Below are 19,092 nucleotides of genomic sequence, written 5' to 3'. Positions count from 1 at the left end.
AAGGAGTGCTGCTGGAACCTGTGTACCTGCTTCCCTTGGCTGAGGGTGTGGAGATGGGCTGGGTCTCCATCCTTACTAAAACTTGTCTGGGCTCCAGGCAGCCATGGGGGATGCTAGGGCTCCAGAGAGGGCATAGGGCTGCTGTTGAGGCATCCCCAATTGGGCCTGTGCCCTGGGCTTATGAGCTGTGCATGTGTGTGTGAGTGAGCATGCATGCACTGAGTGTGTGTGTGCCCGAGTGTGACTATCTCTGTATGGGTTTGAGAGTGAACCTAAAGATGTGGCCGCTGGGGCTCCTCTATGGCCTTTCCCTGCCCAGCTGGACTGGCCACCTTGCTGGTCTGCACCTGGGAGGGGTCCCTCTGCTCTTGGCCTCACTGTGGGTGGTCCACCTTCTTAGCCTGTCTCCACTTCTGAGCTCTCTTTTGCTCCCAGGGCTTTATTTGTATAGAAGAGGGATTGTCCCTGCTCCCAAATACTCCCACAATGCACTGCAAGATTCTGGGGAGGGGGCACTTGGGGTGCTTGGAGGGGCTGGGCAGTCACTGGTTGGACTGTTCCTTCTGATAGGACTGTGAGGCAGGGTCTGGACACAAGCCGATGGGGAAGGGGTTAGGGGGAAGAGGAGGAGGAGGAAAAAGAAAAAGGAGGGCGAAGGAGCAGGGAAGGAGACTACGCTACGTTGTCATTGTTACCAGGGCCCTGCATTTCTGGGGTCACTGGGTGGGATGTGGTAGGGTGGGGAGAAAAAGACAACTCAAGTCAGTGGGAGTAGGGCACGTCCCCCACCCCCGCCCAGGCCATCGGAGGTGGCTCTGGCCCCTTTATCCCCTTTGCCCCTGGGCTTCTTGGGTGCCCCTGCTTCCAGGTCATGGGGACATCCCCTTGTGGCTCTCCATGCCCCATCTGCCCACGGGTTCCCTGGGAGAGGTGGTTCTCTGAGACCTTTGTAATGCTGTCCTCTCTCACTCCCCTTACTCTCTGCCAGGGTCTAGGGGTTCACTACTGTTCACTACCCACCCTTCTAGAAGTCTCCTTGGCTTAGGCACCCCAGCGTGCCAGAACCTTTCCTTTCATACCCAGCCTGATTTCCTCCAAACGCCTTTGCTGGCTCTTAGAGTCTAGACAGATCCCATTCCATCCCTGTCCAGGCCCCTGGTCCCCAAAGCTGGCTTTATTTTCCCAGGGAAACAGCTTTTCCATACTGCCGAGCCACTCCAGGGCTTAGCAAAGCCTCTGGGAGCAGCGGGCTGGTGGGACACGGGGACGTCAGCACCTATGTCAGTACCCAGGAGGCACAGGTCAGCCCTGCTCTTCAGTGGCCTAGGTGCCTGCCCTATGCTGCCCTTTGGCCCCAGCATCGGGGCGTGAGGCTTCCGAGCCTTCTGCCTCCCTTCTTGGAGGACTGCCAGCTTCTGGAGCTACTGCCAGAGGAGGGAGAGCTTCCTCAGAGTAGGCCTTGTGGGCTGGCCCTTTCCCACAGCTTCACATGAGCCCCACTAGGGGCTGATCTACCCCTGCATCTCAGGCCTCCTGCCCTGCTGAGTGGGAGGTGGTGGAGAAGCATCCAGGCTGTCCCTACTGTTGAGTTGTCTTGGAGGGACAGAGAAGGTAGGGGAGGCAGGGGCCTTCCCAGAGAGAGTGAGGGGTCCAAGGAAAGGGTGTGGGCCCTGAGAACACGCTGGAGAACACCCTGCAGGCAGGGCCAGAGGCACAGGCCACTGGCTCTCATAGGGGCTAAGGAATCAGAGGAAAGGCAAGAACTAGAGGAGCCAGGGGGATGCTGGGAGGGGGCCCTGGAGAGCAGGGGTTTGGCTGGTCCTGGGCAGGGAGGGGGGCAAGCAGGGGCGTGAGGGTGGGAGGGGTGGGGAGAGGAGGGTGCACTGGTTCTGAATATACTTGCCCTTCAGTTTGCTGATTGGCACTGGGACAGTCCACCAAGAGAGAAAGCGAGGAAAACAAAAACAACACAAACACAAAAACAAACGAAAAGGGGGAGGGAAAGGGGAGGGGCACAAACAATATTTTATTCAATGGCTGTTTGAATGAAAATATTGTGTCTCATCATCATACCGAAAGGAAACTTCTTGCAAAAAACGACATGAGAGAGAAAGAGAGAGCAAGAAAACTCAAAGGAGATGAGCCCCCAGTCGGCCAGGCAGGTGGGGGGCGCGCGGTGGGGCCGGAGCCCCAGCCTCCCTCCCAGTGGCCTCGGGCATGGTGGGCAGGCAGGGCCACAGGCTCTAGAGACTCTCTCAGGAGAGGCCCAGGATGAGCAGGGCATGCAGGGGTGAGCCACAGGCAGAGGACTGGGAGAGGCAGGGGAGGAAGGAGGGGGGCCAGGGAGAAAGCGGGGAGGGGGAGAGAGGAAGGGGGATGGGGAATGAAGGAGGGAGGAAAGAAGGTGAGGAGGGAGCCAGGAGGCAGAGCAGAGGGAGTGTGGGGAGTGGAACTGAGGGAGAGAAGGTGCTGGGGTGGGGAGAGCGGGAGGGAGGGAGAGTGGGAGAGAGAGAGAGAGGAGGTAAGCAGGAGAAAAAGGGAGATAGAGGAGATGCAGGGAGAAGAGAAGGAGGGAGACAGGGAAGAAGAGAGGACAGCACGTAAGGGAGGGAGGTTGGATGCAGAGGGGAGAGAGGTAGGAGGTGAGAGGAGGAGGATGAGAGGGTAAGTGGGAACTGGGTGAGGATAGATGAGGAAAGAATGGAGAGGAGGGGGCAGAGAGAGAGAAAGAGGGACCATGGGAAGGGGGCACCATAGAGGGAGAGAGCTGAACAGGAAGAGGAAGAGGGGAGGGGAGGGAGAAAGAGGGGAGAGAAGGGGAAAAGGGGGGAGGGGGGAGGATGGGAAGGATGGGAGGGAGAGGAGGGGAAAGAGCGGGAGGAGAAGGGGAGGAAAGGAGGGGGAGGAGGGGAGGGGGAAGGTAAGGGGAAGAAGGAAGGAATTGAGGGGAGGGGGAGGAGGTGAAGGGAAGGGAGAGGAGTTGGGGGGAGGAAAGAGGAGGGGGAAGGTAAGGGGAGGGGGAAGGTAAGGGGAGGGGGAAGGTGGGGGGAGGAAAGAGGAGGGGGAAGGTAAGGGGAGGGGGAAGGTAAGGGGAGGGGGAAGGTGGGGGGAGGGGGATGGTGAGGATGGAGTAAGGGGAGGGGAGGGGAAAAAGGGGAAGGGAAGGGGAGGGGAAAGGGGAGGGGGGAGAGGGAGGGGAGGAGAGGAGGAGGGGGAGGAGAAAGGGGAGGAAAGGGGGGGGAGGGGAGGGGGGGGGGGGGGGGGGGGGAGGGGAGGGGAAAGGGGAGGGGAAAGGGGGAAGGTAAGGGGAGGGGGTGTCTTCCAAGAATGCAGCCCCCAGGAGTGTGTGGGGCAGGCAGGCTAAGAAGGGAAGACACGGAGTAGGAGAAATCAAAAACAGCAACCTCAACAGAAACCATGAAAGAATGGCCTGGAACCGAATCTAAGAAAAGGCAAGCATGCAGATTTCCACAGACTTTCAAGGTGCCCCAGCCTGCGGGCACCTGAGGGTGGGCAGACTGGGCAGGAGGGACTGCCTCGCCGGCAACTGGAGCTGGCTGTGCTGCCTGGGGCCGGCCGGGGTGTGGGGCAGAGGCAGGGTGCAGGGTGCAGGCAGGGGCCGGGCCACTTACACTTGACCTGCAGGATCTGGTCACTGAGATTGGCTTGGAGGTAGAAGGTGCTGTAGGGTGGGAGCACCAGCCCCAGGCTGAGGGGGGAGAAGCTCGGGTCATGGCTGGGGGAGGTGGGCCACACTGGCACCCCCTCTCCATGGCCTTGGAGTTGGGCAGAGGTCCCAGCTGTGGCATCCCCTCCTCCCACCACCAGGGGCTCCTCTCCCTGCTTAGCTGCGGGAGGTTCATGGTCTAGGGGCTGGCACCCTGGAGGCTCTCCACTTCTCAAACTCTCCTGGAGGCCAACAGGCAACCAGCCCCAAAGCAAATCCGCACACCATCTCCCCTCCCAGCAGCCTCTCACAACAGCCCCCTGCCGAGCCAGCCTCCCTCTGACCCACAAGGGGCAGATGCTGCCGTGAGCTGGCTGCAGTGCCAGTGCTGCTGTGGGAGTGGGGTCACCAGCCCCCAGATACTCAAAGCCAGTGGAAAGCAGGGCTGGTACAGATATGGCGGGGGGTGAGGGGTGGCAGTTGTGGGCTGGCATGGGCTGTAAGGATGCCTGGCATTTTGGGATGGACTAGCTGTGTGGGGCACGCAGAGGTCAGCCTGCACCGACCCAGCCTGACACACAAGGGACCCGCTCCGCCCTGAGGCTCTGAGGCAAGCTGAGAGCAGGCAGTGAACATGCCAAAGGCAGTATCCTGGGTGCAGATGGCCGTAGTGATGAGGAGACTTTGGATGACCGTCCTGTGCTCTCAGACCTGCTGCTTGTTCCTTAAAGGCCAGGGAGTCTCTTGGCAGACTAAGCGTCCCAGGGTGAGTAGTGAGCAGCCCTGGCCACTGGTCCCCCGCTGGGATGGTGGTCACAGTGGGAGAGGGAGGGGGCAGCTGGGCTCAGATTCTGGGGCCGCCCCACCCTCTCTGCCTGCCCAGCCCTGGCCTTACTTACCTGTAGTTAGTGCTCCTTATGGGCACCCAGGTGTAGTTCCGTGTCACCTCATCTATGTACCTCTGGGAGAGGAGGCTGGGTCAGGTACTTGGGCTAGCAGGCAGGGGGCAGTGGGGTAGGAGGGTGCCCACCCTGACTCCCTGGTCCCCAGCCCTGCCTCCTTACCTCATCCAGGGACTTGACCAATGTTCTGATCTGCTTGTGGCCCTTGTTGCCATCAATCATGCTCCGACGGATCTGGAAGGGCCAGAGATGTGAGGGGCAGGGCCCCTACACTCCTGTGCTCTGTCCCCCACCCCTTTTCTCCTCCTCTCCTTACCTCTTCCTTGTTCTCATCCTCCAGCTCCGCATCTAGGAAGTCCAGAGTCACAGGCTCCCGGAAGTTGGTGGTCTGTTGGAGGCAGGGCGGGGAGTCAGAAGTCCCCATTGTAGAAGGTTTGCCCACCCTCCAGGTCACCCATCTGGCTCACCTGGGGCTTGAGATTGGGGTGCAGCAACACGTAGCCGTTCAGGTCAATGGCAAACACATAGCCGTTGGCTCCAAGCTGGAGGCACAGATTGGGGGCTCAGGGTCTGGAGGGATGGGCTGGGGTTCCCTGGGCTCCAGAGTTCTTCCCTATTTGGTCTTCCACCGCACTGAGAGATGCTGTTTGCCTGCCTTGGGCTAAGGGCCCCCCATGCCATGTGGCCCTAAGTCTGTCTCTTCAGCCAGGCCTGCAGGCGGGTTGCCCCTTGTGCACCAGCCCTTGCCAAGGCTAACTGGCATGTGGGCTGCTGCTCTGCAGTCCTCATCCTCTTCCCCTGATTCTTATGAGCTGTCAGTCAGCCTGACCTCTCTGCCTCCACCGGTCCCACAGGGCTGCTGCTTCTGTACCCCTGTGGCCGTCCTCTAGCCACTACTGCCCCTGATTTGTGCCTCATCCTTGTTCCCATGTCAAGAGAGAGCAGCACGATGAGTGCACCCTTGGGAATCCTACCTGGGGCTTCCCTTCCAGGTGGAAGGGAAGTAGGAGTGAGACCAGGACCTAGCCCTTACCTCCCCTAGTCAGTTTCTTACTGTACCTGGAGGCCAACTGCCACAGCCCCTGCCCGCTCAGGACCAAGCAGGGGCTTTAGGGGGCTCAGGCTTAATGATGCTGTTGTATATACCACACCTCTCCCCATTCCACAGGCGAAGACGCAGACTCCCTGACCGCAGGTGCTGGGCCAGCCACATTGCCATCTTGCCCCTACCCTGGTTTATGATTGTTTTTCACCTTTGGGCCCTTGGCCAGAGAATTCCCTCTGCCTCCAATGTATGCCATCCCCTCCTTTCCTTTCTGCCCGGGACACTCCTACCTATGTGCATGCGCCAAGTCTGGCCTGCTGCCCATTACTATATGGCCATGAGCTAAGAATGGTTTTGTTTTTAAATGGTTAGAAAAAACATCAAAGGAAAAATTCTATTTTGTGACATGTGAAAATTATCTGAAATTCAAATATCAGTATCCACAAATAAAATTATATTGGAACATAGCCATGCCCATTTGTTTATGTTTTGTCTGTGGCTGCTTTTACAATACAACAGTGCAACCAAATAAGAGATGGGTATTTAAGTCTGCAAAGCCTAAAATATTCAGTCTGGCCCTTTACAGGAAGTTTGCCAACCCAAGGTCACCTTGCTCTAGACCCAAGGTCACCTCCTGGGGAAGCCTTCCCTGACCCCCTGAACTCAGAGGTCTCCATGGAGGCGCTGTAATACCCATCAGTCTTCTCTGCTGAGCCTGCCTGCGTCCACATGGGAGGCAGGGTAGGCGGATGGGCGGGTGGATGCTCACCGTGTAGTTGGGGGTCAGCCTCTTGATGTCATTCAGAGCCACATCAATGCCCATCACGCCCAAGATCAGCTGGTTCTGGGAGCAGAAGCATGGGGGGCTCTGCAATGCGCTCAATTCCATGGGGAACCACCCTCCACAAGGCCTCAAGCTGCTCTCACAGGCAGTGTGAAGGCCTGCCCTGCCCCTCCTCCACCCCCAGACCTGCTGTGGGCGTGCCCATCCCTCTCCAGGCACACCCATAGCCCCAACCCTCCCCTTTCCTCACCTTCTTTTCCCCAGGACCATCCTGTGTCAGATTGAAAACAGGGAGGGTCCCTGTTACCACCAACCCTAGTCCCTAAAGGGAGAGGAAGATGATGAAGTCACCTGTGGCCAGCACTGACCCCACCCTGAGTGTTCAGAGCAGGGGCTCAAGTGCAGGCCACCTCTTTCTCCTCTTCACCCCTAAGGGGGCCCTCCAGGGTCTTGACCTGTGGGCACATCCCTGGGGGAAGGGTGCCAGCCCCATCCCTTCCTTGCCCAGAGGCCTTACCAGTGCATCCTCATACACGTTGGTCCACTGCACCTGCTTGGCCTCCTTGCCTGCCAGCACCATGGGCCTGCCCAACACATCTAGATACTCCTGGGGAGGGGGCAGTGGTGGGGGTCATGAATGCCTTTCCCAGGCACTGCCTGTTCTGTCTCCCCAGGCATTGGGACTGTGCCCCAGCCACCGTGAGGGGGCGCCCTTGGTCCACAGCAGCCCATGGCACACAGCGTCCCTGCAGGGAAGCCAAGGACTGGGAGGAGGGGCCTCCCCCAGTCTTACCTGTGTGTTGATGCGGATGGCTCCGATGGAAGGGATCTCAAAATAGTAGCCTGTGAAGGAAGGAGAGGCAGAGGTGGGCCTGGCTGGCATTGCAGGACCCATGTGCAGAGGGCCCTGCCCCTGGGGTGTGTCTGCAGCCCTGCCTCGCCTCTTGGGCTCCTCTCTCTTTGGAGTCCTCTCCCTCTAGTGCTCCTGGCCTCTGCCCTGCCAAGGGCGGTGCTATGGAGAGGGAGTGAGTGCAGCAGTATCAGGAAGCACAGCAGGGGGCAGAGATGAGGAGGGAGGAGCCTGAGGTCTGAGGTCCCTCATTCTAGGGTGCAATGCTATTCAAAGTCCACCCGGCAGCCAGGCCCAAGTGCACAGAGAGATGGACGGATCAGCAAACAGATGCAGGAGTAGACAAGCTGGGGGACGGTTGGACAATGGACAGATGGACAAAAAGAGGCTCAGTCAGGTGGATACGTTAGCCTCCAGATAGAGTGAGGGACAGCCTCGTGGATGGGAGGAGGCCCTGTCTCGCAGCAGGTGAACACACAGCTGGACATATGGATGGACAGTTGAACAACATACGCAATCGACAAAAAGAAATGGCAGGCAGGCCCCTGACAGTGATGCACAGGGGAGGTACCTTTGTTAGCGCAGGCCATCCACTGCAGCGGTGTGACATCGTAGTTATGCTGCCCCACGGAGAAAGTAAACACGCGCACCTGTGGGGGGTTTGAGGTTACTGCTGAGGCCACCAGGGGACAGCCCTCCCCTGTACTGGGCCAAGGTCAGGGTAGCCCCTGCCTCAGCTGAGCCTCACCGTCCGGTTTGGCCAATTGTACTTCTCAAAGACATCCTGCACGCGATCCTCGCCACCATCCGTGAACATCATGATCATCTTGTTGCAGTTGGCCCGAGTGATGTTGGACTGAGGGGAGTGAGGCGAAGGCAGGCAGCTCTTAGCCCCAGCTCTCAGCCCTCCCTGGTCCAGGGGCAGGGCCTCCCTCCTGCAGTGAGCCTGGATCTCTGGCCCTCCTCCCCCATAGCATATGGTGCTATCTGTCCAAGCTGCCTGTTTGGTGCTAATGAGGCCATCCATCTTGATTTCCTGGGTGTCACCAAGCCTGGACCCTCTCCTCCCCCAGCCGCCCACTTGCCCACCCACAGGGCTCACGTTCTGCAGCTGGTCAAAGGCATACTCAAAGCCGGCCTTGTAGCCTGTGGTGCCCTTGGCCACCATGCCCTGCACAGCTTCCTTGAACACCTTCTTGTTGCGCACATTGGCCTGCACCAGGTGTGTGAAGCATGACACAGGCTGCGCCTTCTCGTTGAACTGCAGGAACAGCAGGGTGGTGACTGGCCTCAGGCTGGCCAGGGCAGGCAGCTATTGCATGGGGCTGGTGGTGGTCACAGGAGCAGGGCAGGTGGGGTGACCCATTTTGCCCCGTCTGCCACCTTGGCACTCACCGAGGCCACATTCACATAGTCGTCATCAGACAGCGTGTCCAGCATCTCGCAGACAGATGTCTTCATCAGCTTCAGGGTCAGGCCACTCACACTGCCACTCCTGGAGAGGTCAGGCAGGGGCCGTGGAGGAGCCAGGGGAACCTCAAGTGTTCTCCTGCCCATCCCCCATGATGTTCAGGGCAGCAGAGTCTAGCCCGTTGCCCGCCCCTGCCCCAGCCCCACTTGCCAGCACTGCTCACTCACACATCAACGATGATGACCATGTCCTTGGGCGATGAGGCCCCCTGGATATACCTGCCCAGGAGATGCCTCTGTTAGGGTAAGACCCACTGGGACCATGTGGGTCCTTCCTTCCGTCACACACATATTGATTCAATACATTTCTCCTGAGCATGCACTGTGTGGGCCAGGCAGGGTTCTAGGCACTGATGACACCACATTTAATGAAACAGACACAGTCTTTGCCCATGACATGAATGGTCTGGCTCCTCGGCAAGGAAAAAGTACCAGGGCTATATATGAGCAGGTGATCCCCAGAGGGGGCAGGAGCCACATTTCCTGGCTTCAGTGGCTTGTTGTGTTCTCTGCCTCAGGTTGGGGCCCCGAGGGCAGAGTCTAGCTGTGTGGGGGATGGCGCAGGTGCCGGGAAGGATACTCATAGGGAGCTGCCGGAGGGGCAGAGCAGAGGGGAGGGGTATCTGCGGCTCAGACGGGTAGGGCAGGGGCTGGCCAACCCTATAGAGGCTACATCTGCCTTTGGTGACCCCCCCTGGTCCAATCTCTCTTCCAATCTCTCAGCCCTGAGTGGGTGGGGGTGCTGGGCAGTGGACGGGGGCATGACAGCTGGGAGGCCTGCCTGGGTGATGGGATCCATTTTCCAGTGGCAACGATGTGTGAAATGAAAATTGGATACAGCTGGCTGCGCCCTGCTAGGAGGCTTGGAAATGGGGAGGTGGGGGAACAGGCAGGAAAGGTGGGGAGCTGAGGGGGTGTCCCTCCCCAGCTCCTTCTTGCTTGCTCACCAGGGTCTCCTTCGGACATCGTACAGGTCGATCTTCTTGGGGGCTCGCCACGGGGTGGCTGAGTGAGGAGAGAAAGTGAGTGGGACCAGCAGGAAAGGGCTGACCTGGGTAGGCAGGCCTTGCAGAGGTGACTGGGCCACCACAGACTACAGGGCAGCCACTCCATCCCATGCCTCCAGGATGGGTGAGCTGGCAGATGGAGAAAGGAGGGGTGCTGGGCGGACAGGGGACAGGGGCTGGTACCTACCCGGGTAGTAGCGAGTGACTCCTGTGGCACTGCCGAAGACCTGCCACAGCAGCGTGGGGTCTTGCCTGCGGTTTTCCATGAACACATTCTCCAGGGCCTCTGTCCAGTTGAGCTCATTGAGGATGATGGTGGCTGGGGGGAAGCAGGGAGCTGGGGTGGGGAGCACCTGGGCTGTGTCTTGCCAAACCCACCACCACAACACTTATGCCCGTGCCCCCACTCAGAATGCTCCACCTGTTCTCAGCCTATCCAGACCTTCCCTATTTCCCAGGGCCCAGCTGTGGCTGCCCCAGCTCCTCCAGGAAGACTTCCTGATCCTCACCCCTCCCAAGCTGTGAAAGGAACAGTTCAGCCTACTCTTCCTCCAGGCCCCACATGAGTAGGCAGGGCAGCTGTGGCTGGTAGCTTCTGGAGAGGGGCTGCCCAGGTGGCAGGGTGCTGGGAGCTGGGAGCCCTCGGTCCAGCACGCTGCCTGGAGCTAGCGCTGGTCCCCCAGGAGCTCACCCATTCAGCATGCACTCCAGGCTGCAGCAACAAGAAAGCAATTAAGGGCCCGCTGATGGGGCTGGAATTATTCAGCTATTAAGGTACCTGATAAGCTGGAAGCCACTCAGCTCCATGATTAATCAACTGGGGCCAGAAGCAAGCAGGGGTGGGGGAGGGGGCTCTTAGAGGGGCAGGGGCGGTGCCAGATCCTGCTCCAACACAGGCACGTGTACTTGTACACGCATGCACACACGCACACAGCCTGCACCCCGCCAACAGGTACACCTGTGTCTAACCTGTGTGTTTCCAGCCAGATGGAACCCACCTGCCTAGCAACCCAGCTGCCACCATGGGCACGAGGGCACACACGCTCATGCCTACACACCACTCTGCACCTACAGGGGACACTCATGGGTCCTGCTCACTACCCGCTACCATCAGTTATCCCATTCTCCCTTCCCCCCAACCCTTGTAGTTGCGCATGTGTGATCCCCTGTCCAGATCTATCCCTACACACACACACAGAACAAGGCTCCAATGGACTCCATCCTGCAGACCCTTCAACCTGGGCAGAGACCCAGGATGGTTTGAGCAGTACCCTCAACCCCCAACTCGGGGCGGCCCAATGTGTGTGTGTGACACATATTCTCATGTGTGCAGTGACCCTGTCCCTGGACACTCGGACAAAATGGCAGGAGCAGGACACAGCTGCTTCTGCCAGGCCTCTGTGCCTCCTTCCTCCTCCAGGGACATCCACCCTCTTTCTTCCCATGTAGAGCCCAGCCACTGTCACCCCGTACAGGGATCCCCATCAAAAATCTACCTCAAGTGAGAACCAGAGACCACCTTTAGCAGGCAGACAAAGGTAGAAAGCATGATTTACAATTCTCAAGCCTCTGCCCCAGCCCCGGGCACTGACACACTCCTGGGCACTCTCCTTCTGGCAGCCCCTCTGGAGCGTGGGGCCTCTGCTGTGTCTGCTGCCTGATGCTTGCCCCTGCTCCCACTCCCTTCGCTGTCTGTTCCTGTGGCTTCCCGTAACTGACCATAATGTGAAAACAAAACACATTTCGAGCATTGGCTGTGCTTATTGAACAGTATGTTATGGTCCTGTTCCTAATTTAGAAACTTAGTGAGTTGAACAATTTCTATTTTTCTCTCTAAGGAAAAAGTAAAGCCAGGCCCTCCAGAGTTTCACAAAGTACTGTTTGCCTGCCCTGAGACAGTCTGCCCGGCAGGTCCCACCCCTCACTGTGCCTCAGTTTTCCCATCTGCACAATGACAAGCTTAGAGCAGAGGGGTGTCCCTGGTTCAGGTCAAGGGCCAAGAGGAGACCCCTGCTCTGCGTGGGCTGTCCATGCAGGTACCCGTGACCCCACACGCGCATACCCATACATGGCAAGGCACATTCATGCAAACACCCCTGCCCCCACCTGGAAAGGGCCTGCTATTCAGCCCCATGCGCACAGACCCGCACCCAGGTGCACATACTCTCAGATCACGCTGAGCTGGGAAAGGGGACCATGCCCCCTCAGGCAGGTGATTACAGATTTAATTAAAAGTGACACAGTAAATAAAAAACATATAAAATGCAATTTGTGTGGGTAGCGAGGGGTGACTGGAGAGGGCGGTGTGGCTCCTGTTTTAATTAGCATGCCTGCCTGTGATAGTGCCCCTTGACTGGCTCAGGCAGGTGGCCTGCGGGCAGCCTGCAGGGAGCAGGGGGGAGCATCCTTCCCCACCCTGGCCTGAGGCTGCCCGGAAGGCGTAGCTGACCCTGAGGTGGAGAGGGCCTCCCTGAGGACTCTGGGAATTCCCTGCATTCTAGAGCTGAGGCAGTGGCTCTGAGGCTTTTGAGTCCCAGCCCAGTGGGCTCCTTGGATTCCAAGGCTACTCTGTAGATGTTCATAAAACTATGTCAGAAACAACAGGCCTCAGTGCTTTCAATCCTGCTGCTGGAGCTCCCCATCCAGTGTTTGACTCTTGGCTTCCTCCCCCTTTACCTCCCAGGAGCTTCAGGAAGTTCCTCCTCATGTCTGACTCAAATCCTTCTAGCTATAGTGACCTTGTTTCCCCATTGTGTAAAACTGCCTTGTCCCTGGAGCTTGGACTGTCAACCACCCTCTTCCACATCCCCCTTCCCTACATCCCCAGCTCCTGACTGCTCTTGGCAGGAAAACTCCCTACCTCCTTGGTTCTATGCCCAGGAGAAGGAGGGCAGTGTCATAGGGTTGGCATCTGTGAGGAGTGGTTTCCTGTCCCCCTGCCCTCCGTGTCCACCTGATGTGTTGCAGCTTCTCAACCACTTCTACTTGGGGGCAGGGAATGGGGAAGGGTGGTGAGGAGTTGCTTCAGGGGCAGGCGGGCACTCAGTCCCACATGTGGGGAATGGTGTGTGTGTATGTGCATTCGTGTGGGTGCCTGTGGACACGTGGGCAGGAGACCATGCATGCACAGGCATAGAGGCTCAGTGTTTTGCAACTTGCTGAGTGTTAGGGTGAGACTCTGCCTGTGAGTGCTTGATGCCCACAGGTGGGTGAATCTGAGAGGTGCACAGGAGTAATCTCAGGTGTAGGAGGCTGGAGGTAGATGGCACTGGCCTTCTGTCCCCAGGGACTCAAGAATGCCCTGGCAGTGGGCCTGCCCCCATGGCAGGTAGGATGGGCTGTCCCGATCGCTCTGCACACTCACAGCCTTTGTAGATGTCCGTGGGGATCTGTACAGCCGTGTATGAATAGTTGACCTTGTTCTTGAAGTTTGGGTCCTCGATGAAGTCCAGCCTTAGGGTGCTGGCCTTAGACCCCCTTTCCACATCCTCACTCTCAGGGTCGTCCTGCAGAAAGGGCACACCCCAGCAGTGTCAGGGGTTGTAAAGGCCTGCAAGTAGGGGCAGGGAGGTCCAGAGTCCAGGAGATAGGGGCATCTCAAAAAGAGGGACTATTGCAGTAGGAGACACAGATGGAGAGACACAGGGACAGATGGACACGGGGTTGGACCCCTCACCCAAGGGGCCTGTGACTCCCACTTCCTCCTGCCCACCCCACCCACCATCCCCACATTTGCTAAACCCAAATTCTAAAACCAAAACGAAACCAACCTCTTCTCCACATTCTTGAAAACCAATTAGGGAAGGAGGCAAATCATGGAGCCAGTCAGAAGGAGCGGGCTCCAGAATCTGCTTACAAGGATATGCCTTGTACAATGACAGGCAGGCCTCAGCAGTCCCTCCAGGAGCTCTGGGCCCCCACAGTCATCACTGGGCCCTGCCCAGCCCCTTCATGGAGTTCCTCTGGGAGCAGGGAGAGGGCCCTAGCCCTATCTAAGGCAGGGCACTATCCCCTGCAGCCTGACGGCTGTAGGGTCTGAGCTGGGGAGGCTAACCTGGGAGAGCTGGGCTGGGGGCTACCATTCAGACCTGCTGACCTCCAGAGGGAGGGTCTGTGGTGCCTGGTAGCAGCAGGACTGAAAGGGCCCCTGTTGATTTTCTAAAATGAGCCACAGTGGCCTGACAGGTGCCAATTATGGCATCTCACGGCCGGGCAGGCTGGGCATGCGCTGTACATCCCCGCCCACCATCACAGGCTGGCAGGAGTGGGTCTGTGACTAGTGTTGATGCCGCAGCCGATGGGAGTGGGGCAGGCTTGGGTGCAGGTGTGCAAGGGGCAGGGGAGGGAAGAAAGATGATGGTAGACAGTGAAGGCAAAGAGGAAAAGCCAGACTGGGGAGTAAAGGGAAAGGAGGCTAAGGGTGGAGAGCAAAGCTAGGGGGCTTCCTAGGCTGGTAGGAGGGATCATAAGCAGCTGAACACCCCATACGCTCCCTCACTGCCCCTCAAGGCCTCTGTGACCACCCTCAGCCCAGGCTTAGCTCATTCATTCTCCCCCATGGGTCCACGTGGGCTGACCCCCGCTGCCCACTATGACCTGGGCATGCTCCTCCCCTGTGTTTCTTCCTCTAGGCATTTGACCAAGCTGTGTCCAGTCTGGGGAAAGGGTGACCATGCCTCTCCACCCAGCCAGATGAGCTCTCCACACCCCAGGGGCACAGCTCTGAAGGGCCTGTGGCAGACACTCTTCATCTCTTTGAGGGTGGATTTTGTACAGCAGAATCCAAGCTGTCTGCTGCCCTCCCACTGCTCTTCTGCAGTGTGCCACCCGTCTGCCCACCCCTGGCACACCCTAGAAGCCCTCAGGTGCTGGGTAAAGCCAGGGCAGGCAGCCTTGGAGCATGGAGGCCAGGGTGGGAGCGGCCGCCTGTGAGGCGTGCGCCACTCACGTTCCGCTCAGGAAGGGGAGGCGCGGGAGAAGAAAGCCCCCGAAATGTCAGCGGCAGATGAAGGGCACTAGAAAATGTAATCTCCCAACTTTCCCAACTAATGTGACATTTGGATTCTGTTCTGATAAGCTATCAGCTGGCAAACTTTTTCCTTCCTTTTCTTTCCCCCACCCCCACCTTCTGGCTGGTAATTTAAAAGTAAATGGTCTAGAAAGATCTCTAACTGTACCTCTGGCAAAGATTAAAAAAAACAAAGCAACACAACAAGCAGGGGAGTTGGAAAATGTGTGCGTGCTGTCATTTATACCAGGCGTTTGGCCTAGCTGACCCTAGTCTAGCCGGGCCCCAGAGTGAAGCTCCCTTGTCGGACAATCTCTAGCCCCCCAACAGAAGTCCAAGGGGCTAGGGGCAAGGAGTCAATGATTTAGAGTGAGGGGCTGGGGCCCTGGATACAGTTGAGGCTGCTGGAGGTAGGTTCAGAGCATCCTAGTAGGGGCTGGGCACCAGGCTGGCCAAGAAGTCCCTCAGTGCCAACCCCCAGCCCAGGGGCTTTGTATGGTGGGCAACTATAGTCTCCTGGTTTATATTTAATGCCCTGATTGCTAAAATTACAGCCCACTGCCAAGGGGGGTAAGGAATTAGATTCAGGGTCTAATTAAAGGTTCGTTCTTCATTTGAATTTCAGATTCCAGCTTTAATTTTAGCAACTTCTCTGGGAGCCACAGAGCTCAGCCAAGGGGAAGCACACCTGCTTGAGCCCACCCCACTCTGTCTCGGGCCCTGTGCCCTCCTGCGGCTCTCCCAGGCCAGCCTGGCACTGCGGATCCTGCACAGGGATCCTTTCCAGCCTTCTCACCTCCTGGTGTCATTGGGTACCTCTCACTTGCCCCGGAAACCCACCAAGCCCGCAGGCCTAGCAGAGGAAGACTGGATCTTGGGTCCTCCGAATCAGCAAGGAGTCCAGACACTGTGCTGCTGTGACACCTCTGTTTACAGAGGGGACCGTCAGGTTCAACTATTTTTGCCTTAAAGTCAGGCAGAGGGTCTTGGGCCTTGACAAGCTCAGCAAACACTGTCTACTTCAAGTGCCCTACACCCTCAGACTCATCTTCTCTACAGCCACCTCCCCTGCAAATAGTCATACAGCTTTCACACGAGTCTTCTGGTGACGGGGACCTCACTACCTCACAGGGCAGCCCAGGCGGACTTGAGCCAGTGAGTGATATGGAGGCAGAAGGGTGATGTGGCTTTGGGCTCTCTGGTCAGTCCCAGTGCCACTACTTCTGAGGTGGGTGACCCCAGGTGAGCTCAGGGTCAGGGTCTGACGATGGGCCAGGCTGTGGGGTGCTTAGCACAGGGAAGGGAGCTGGCCTAACCTGGAAATGCACCTGGACATCAATGCATCCTGCTCACACCTGCCCACCTCCAGGAAGCCTTCCCAGCTGCTCCCTGTCTCCCTCCTCTCACTGCACTTAAGAGAGGCCCTCTCCATCTGGGACCTAAACTGCCCCATGCAGGGAGGGCCAAGCGCCTCACCACCTGCCCCACACTGCAGTCAAGTTCAGCCCACTAGTGCTCAGAGATGCAGCCCTGGAGGGGTCCGGACTTCTAGGGAGTTGTGGGAGGTGGACGATGGGGCCTGTGTCACCATGGCTCTGCAGGGTTGAGCTCAGAATGCGTGGCGCTGAGTCCTAACATCCATTTTACAGCTGAGGCCACCAAGACCCAGCAAGGAGGTGTGGCTCAGGAGGGGGTGCTCACCAGCTCAGCGTCAGCCTTGGCGTCATAGTACACGATGTCTTCCTCCTGGTGGGGGGAGAGAGGCCTCAGCACTAGCTGCTCAGGGTCCCGAGACAGACAGGACTCCTAGCCTCAAGGCCTGCATGGCACCCTTAGATTCCTTTGGGGCAGAGACTGTCCCTTTCCCCCACCCAGAGCCACCCTCCTGGAAGGGCTGGATGGGTCAGGGCTGGGAATGCAGCCAGGCCCATCTTCAGAGGCCCTGCACAGGCTCCAGGAGCATGCAGTACCCCTCAGCTGGAATTCCCTGGGCTTCCCTAACTCAGGGGCCAAGGGTCCTGGGTTGCAGCCTTCTAGGCTCTGTCTGCAGAGAGGCCGCTGAGGCAGCACCAGGGAGCGAGGAAGACAGAAAACAGAGCCGAGTTTGGGCAGGAGGGAAATAATGACTCGACGCTGCATCTTCCAATTTCTTCTATTAAAAAGCCTGCTCATTACGGGCATGTACTTATTAATTATCTGTGATTTGTTGTGAAATGCGAGGGGGTTTCCACAACAGGAGCGGGAGAAAACAAAGCCCGGCCCTGGCGCCTGCCTCCCGGTCCTCACCCGCCTGTGTGTGCCCCGCCCGTCCCTGGCCCATGTCTGCTTGCCAGTCGCCTGGGTTCTTGGCCATCTGTGCGTCATAATCACTGGCTGCCCCAGGGACCCGTAACATAAACGGGCTAATTTCATGTGTAATGATCTTTAATCAGAACCGAGCACGGCTGACAGAGGCTGCCAGAAGGTGAGCCCGGTGTCAGCCAAGTGCCACTGGCTCAGGAGGGGCTGCCATACTCTGCCCCCGTGGGCTTCAGGGCCACAACTCAGGACAGAGCCACTGTCCAAGTCACCCTCTCCAGGTGCTCCTCAGCCCTGTTCTGTACAGCAAAAACCTGCAGCGTGGCCCTGGTGGCCCCTTACTCACTCAGGGCTTGTTTCTTTGTGGTCTGCAGATGGGAGTGGTGACCGAGTCTGCTCCCCAGGGCCTGGCTGTGAAACAGCAGGCAGAGCCAGCCCTCACTCCACCAGGGCAGATGTTACCCTGGACACTCGCTTCCCAAGGCGCAGCTGGGGCTCACTCAGTGTGTGACCCCAGGACTAGACCACTCCCTCTCTGAGCCCCAGGCTCCCCAGACTCCCCAGGCAGGACTCTGGGAAGAGGCCTGGCTGTGGTGACTGCCCAGGGGCTGCGTCAGTACCTGGGACTGTTTCAGGGAACAGTCCTAGTCTGTCTCTCACCAGGGGTCTAGGGGCTGCAGGCCACCGGCTAAATGTGCAGGCTTAGTCCCAGCATTCTGGAATACTGACTGCATGCCTGGCACCACGCATGGGCAAGACCACAACTTCCAGAGGAACGTAAGACCAAAGGCGGCCCGAGAGTTCCAGCATCCGGGGCACCTGCCGTGTCTGGTGCTTTCTTACAGCAGCCCTATGACCCCATCAGTCAGACGCTTCGAGGGCAGGGAGAAGAAAGCCTTCGCACCCTGGCTCCAACCTGCCCTCCCAGTCTGTTGCCGACCTTGCCCACACCCACCACCCACCAGTGCAAGAAGACTGCGGCCCTGGTGGGCCTGGGGCGGGGGTGGAGGCCGGGCCCAAGCTGCAGGGGGCTCGGTCTTTCCCTGCGCCTGGCTCCAACCAAAGCGCGTAATGAAAGCTGACATTACATCAAACACAATAAGGAGTTTCAGTTGATGAAGATCATTCCTGAACACACAAACCCATTAAACTGAGGGAAAAAAATATCAATTCAACACACTCGCTGTGAAAAGAAAATGTGATTTGTTATCTAAAAGGGGGTTATAAACACAGCTCTGATGCTCTTTCCCTCCATAATGAAAACAGGCGGGTGCGGTGGGAGGACTGCAGATTACAACCTCACTCACTCCTTAGGCAAACCTTCCACAAGGATGGGAAGGGACACAAGCGGGGGCTGGTCACTTGCAGCCCTCAGGAGCCCTGGGCTCCCCTCACAGGCTGTGGCTGGGACCTGCCTGCACCTGAGTCAACACTAGGCACCTCAGCGTTCACTGGGGCCACCTCTCCAGCTGCTCCAGGTGCTCCGCTTCTCTATTCTCCCGTTTCACGGTCTTAGTGGAACATCAGATATTGGTGGCGTCAAGGACATAGGGGGACATGTCACCCAGGAGGATTCTTAGCCCCCTGCAGATGACAGATGAGGCTCAGGATTCTGTATGGCCTCCCTGCCCCCCAGGGCTTGATGCATGTGGGAATGACCCCTCCCGGCCTCTCCTGCCTCTAAGAGGGGGAGACCATGCCCCTTCCTTGGTAAGAAGAGCATGGATGGTGGCACACAAGGTCATACATGTGAAAACATATCATAGGGCCGGGCGCAGTGGCTCAAGCCTGTAATCCCAGCACTTTGGGAGGCCGAGACGGGCGGATCACGAGGTCAGGAGATCGAGACCATCCTGGCTAACACAGTGAAACCCTGTCTCTACTAAAAAATACAAAAAACTAGCCGGGCGAGGTGGCAGGCGCCTGTAGTCCCAGCTACTCGGGAGGCTGAGGCAGGAGAATGGCGTAAACCCGGGAGGCGGAGCTTGCAGTGAGCTGAGATCCGGCCACTGCACTCCAGCCTGGGCGACAAAGCGAGACTCCGTCTCAAAAAAAAAAAAA

The 19,092-nt window shown here is 58.1% G+C and overlaps 1 protein-coding gene across 4 annotated transcripts in view; it reads right to left on the bottom strand.

The window, feature by feature from the left end:
- CACNA2D2 (calcium voltage-gated channel auxiliary subunit alpha2delta 2) overlaps positions 1-19,092 on the bottom strand; it is a 141,961-nt gene that overhangs the window by 8,509 nt on the left and 114,360 nt on the right. For 3 of the 4 annotated variants that reach the window (XM_025375031.1, XM_025375030.1, XM_025375032.1), the window contains exons 5-22: positions 16,435-16,479; positions 13,090-13,231; positions 9,913-10,044; positions 9,666-9,723; positions 8,887-8,937; positions 8,644-8,743; positions 8,351-8,509; positions 7,997-8,104; positions 7,820-7,898; positions 7,192-7,241; positions 6,916-7,005; positions 6,649-6,720; positions 6,384-6,458; positions 5,037-5,111; positions 4,886-4,957; positions 4,732-4,803; positions 4,567-4,628; positions 3,633-3,709 (exon numbers count right to left, since the gene is read on the bottom strand). In XM_025375031.1, coding sequence (XP_025230816.1) covers positions 3,633-3,709; positions 4,567-4,628; positions 4,732-4,803; positions 4,886-4,957; positions 5,037-5,111; positions 6,384-6,458; positions 6,649-6,720; positions 6,916-7,005; positions 7,192-7,241; positions 7,820-7,898; positions 7,997-8,104; positions 8,351-8,509; positions 8,644-8,743; positions 8,887-8,937; positions 9,666-9,723; positions 9,913-10,044; positions 13,090-13,231; positions 16,435-16,479 — 1,519 coding nt within the window. Of the gene's footprint in view, positions 1-1,903; positions 1,925-3,632; positions 3,710-4,566; positions 4,629-4,731; positions 4,804-4,885; positions 4,958-5,036; positions 5,112-6,383; positions 6,459-6,648; positions 6,721-6,915; positions 7,006-7,191; positions 7,242-7,819; positions 7,899-7,996; positions 8,105-8,350; positions 8,510-8,643; positions 8,744-8,886; positions 8,938-9,665; positions 9,724-9,912; positions 10,045-13,089; positions 13,232-16,434; positions 16,480-19,092 lie in introns of all 4 variants that reach the window. The other variant, XM_025375029.1, reaches the window with a different exon arrangement.

The sequence above is a fragment of the Theropithecus gelada genome, chromosome 2 (assembly GCF_003255815.1).
Source record: "Theropithecus gelada isolate Dixy chromosome 2, Tgel_1.0, whole genome shotgun sequence".
NCBI lineage: Eukaryota > Metazoa > Chordata > Mammalia > Primates > Cercopithecidae > Theropithecus > Theropithecus gelada.
The sequence above is the reverse complement of the archived record's forward strand: the minus strand, read 5'-3'. Positions and strand labels throughout refer to the sequence as shown.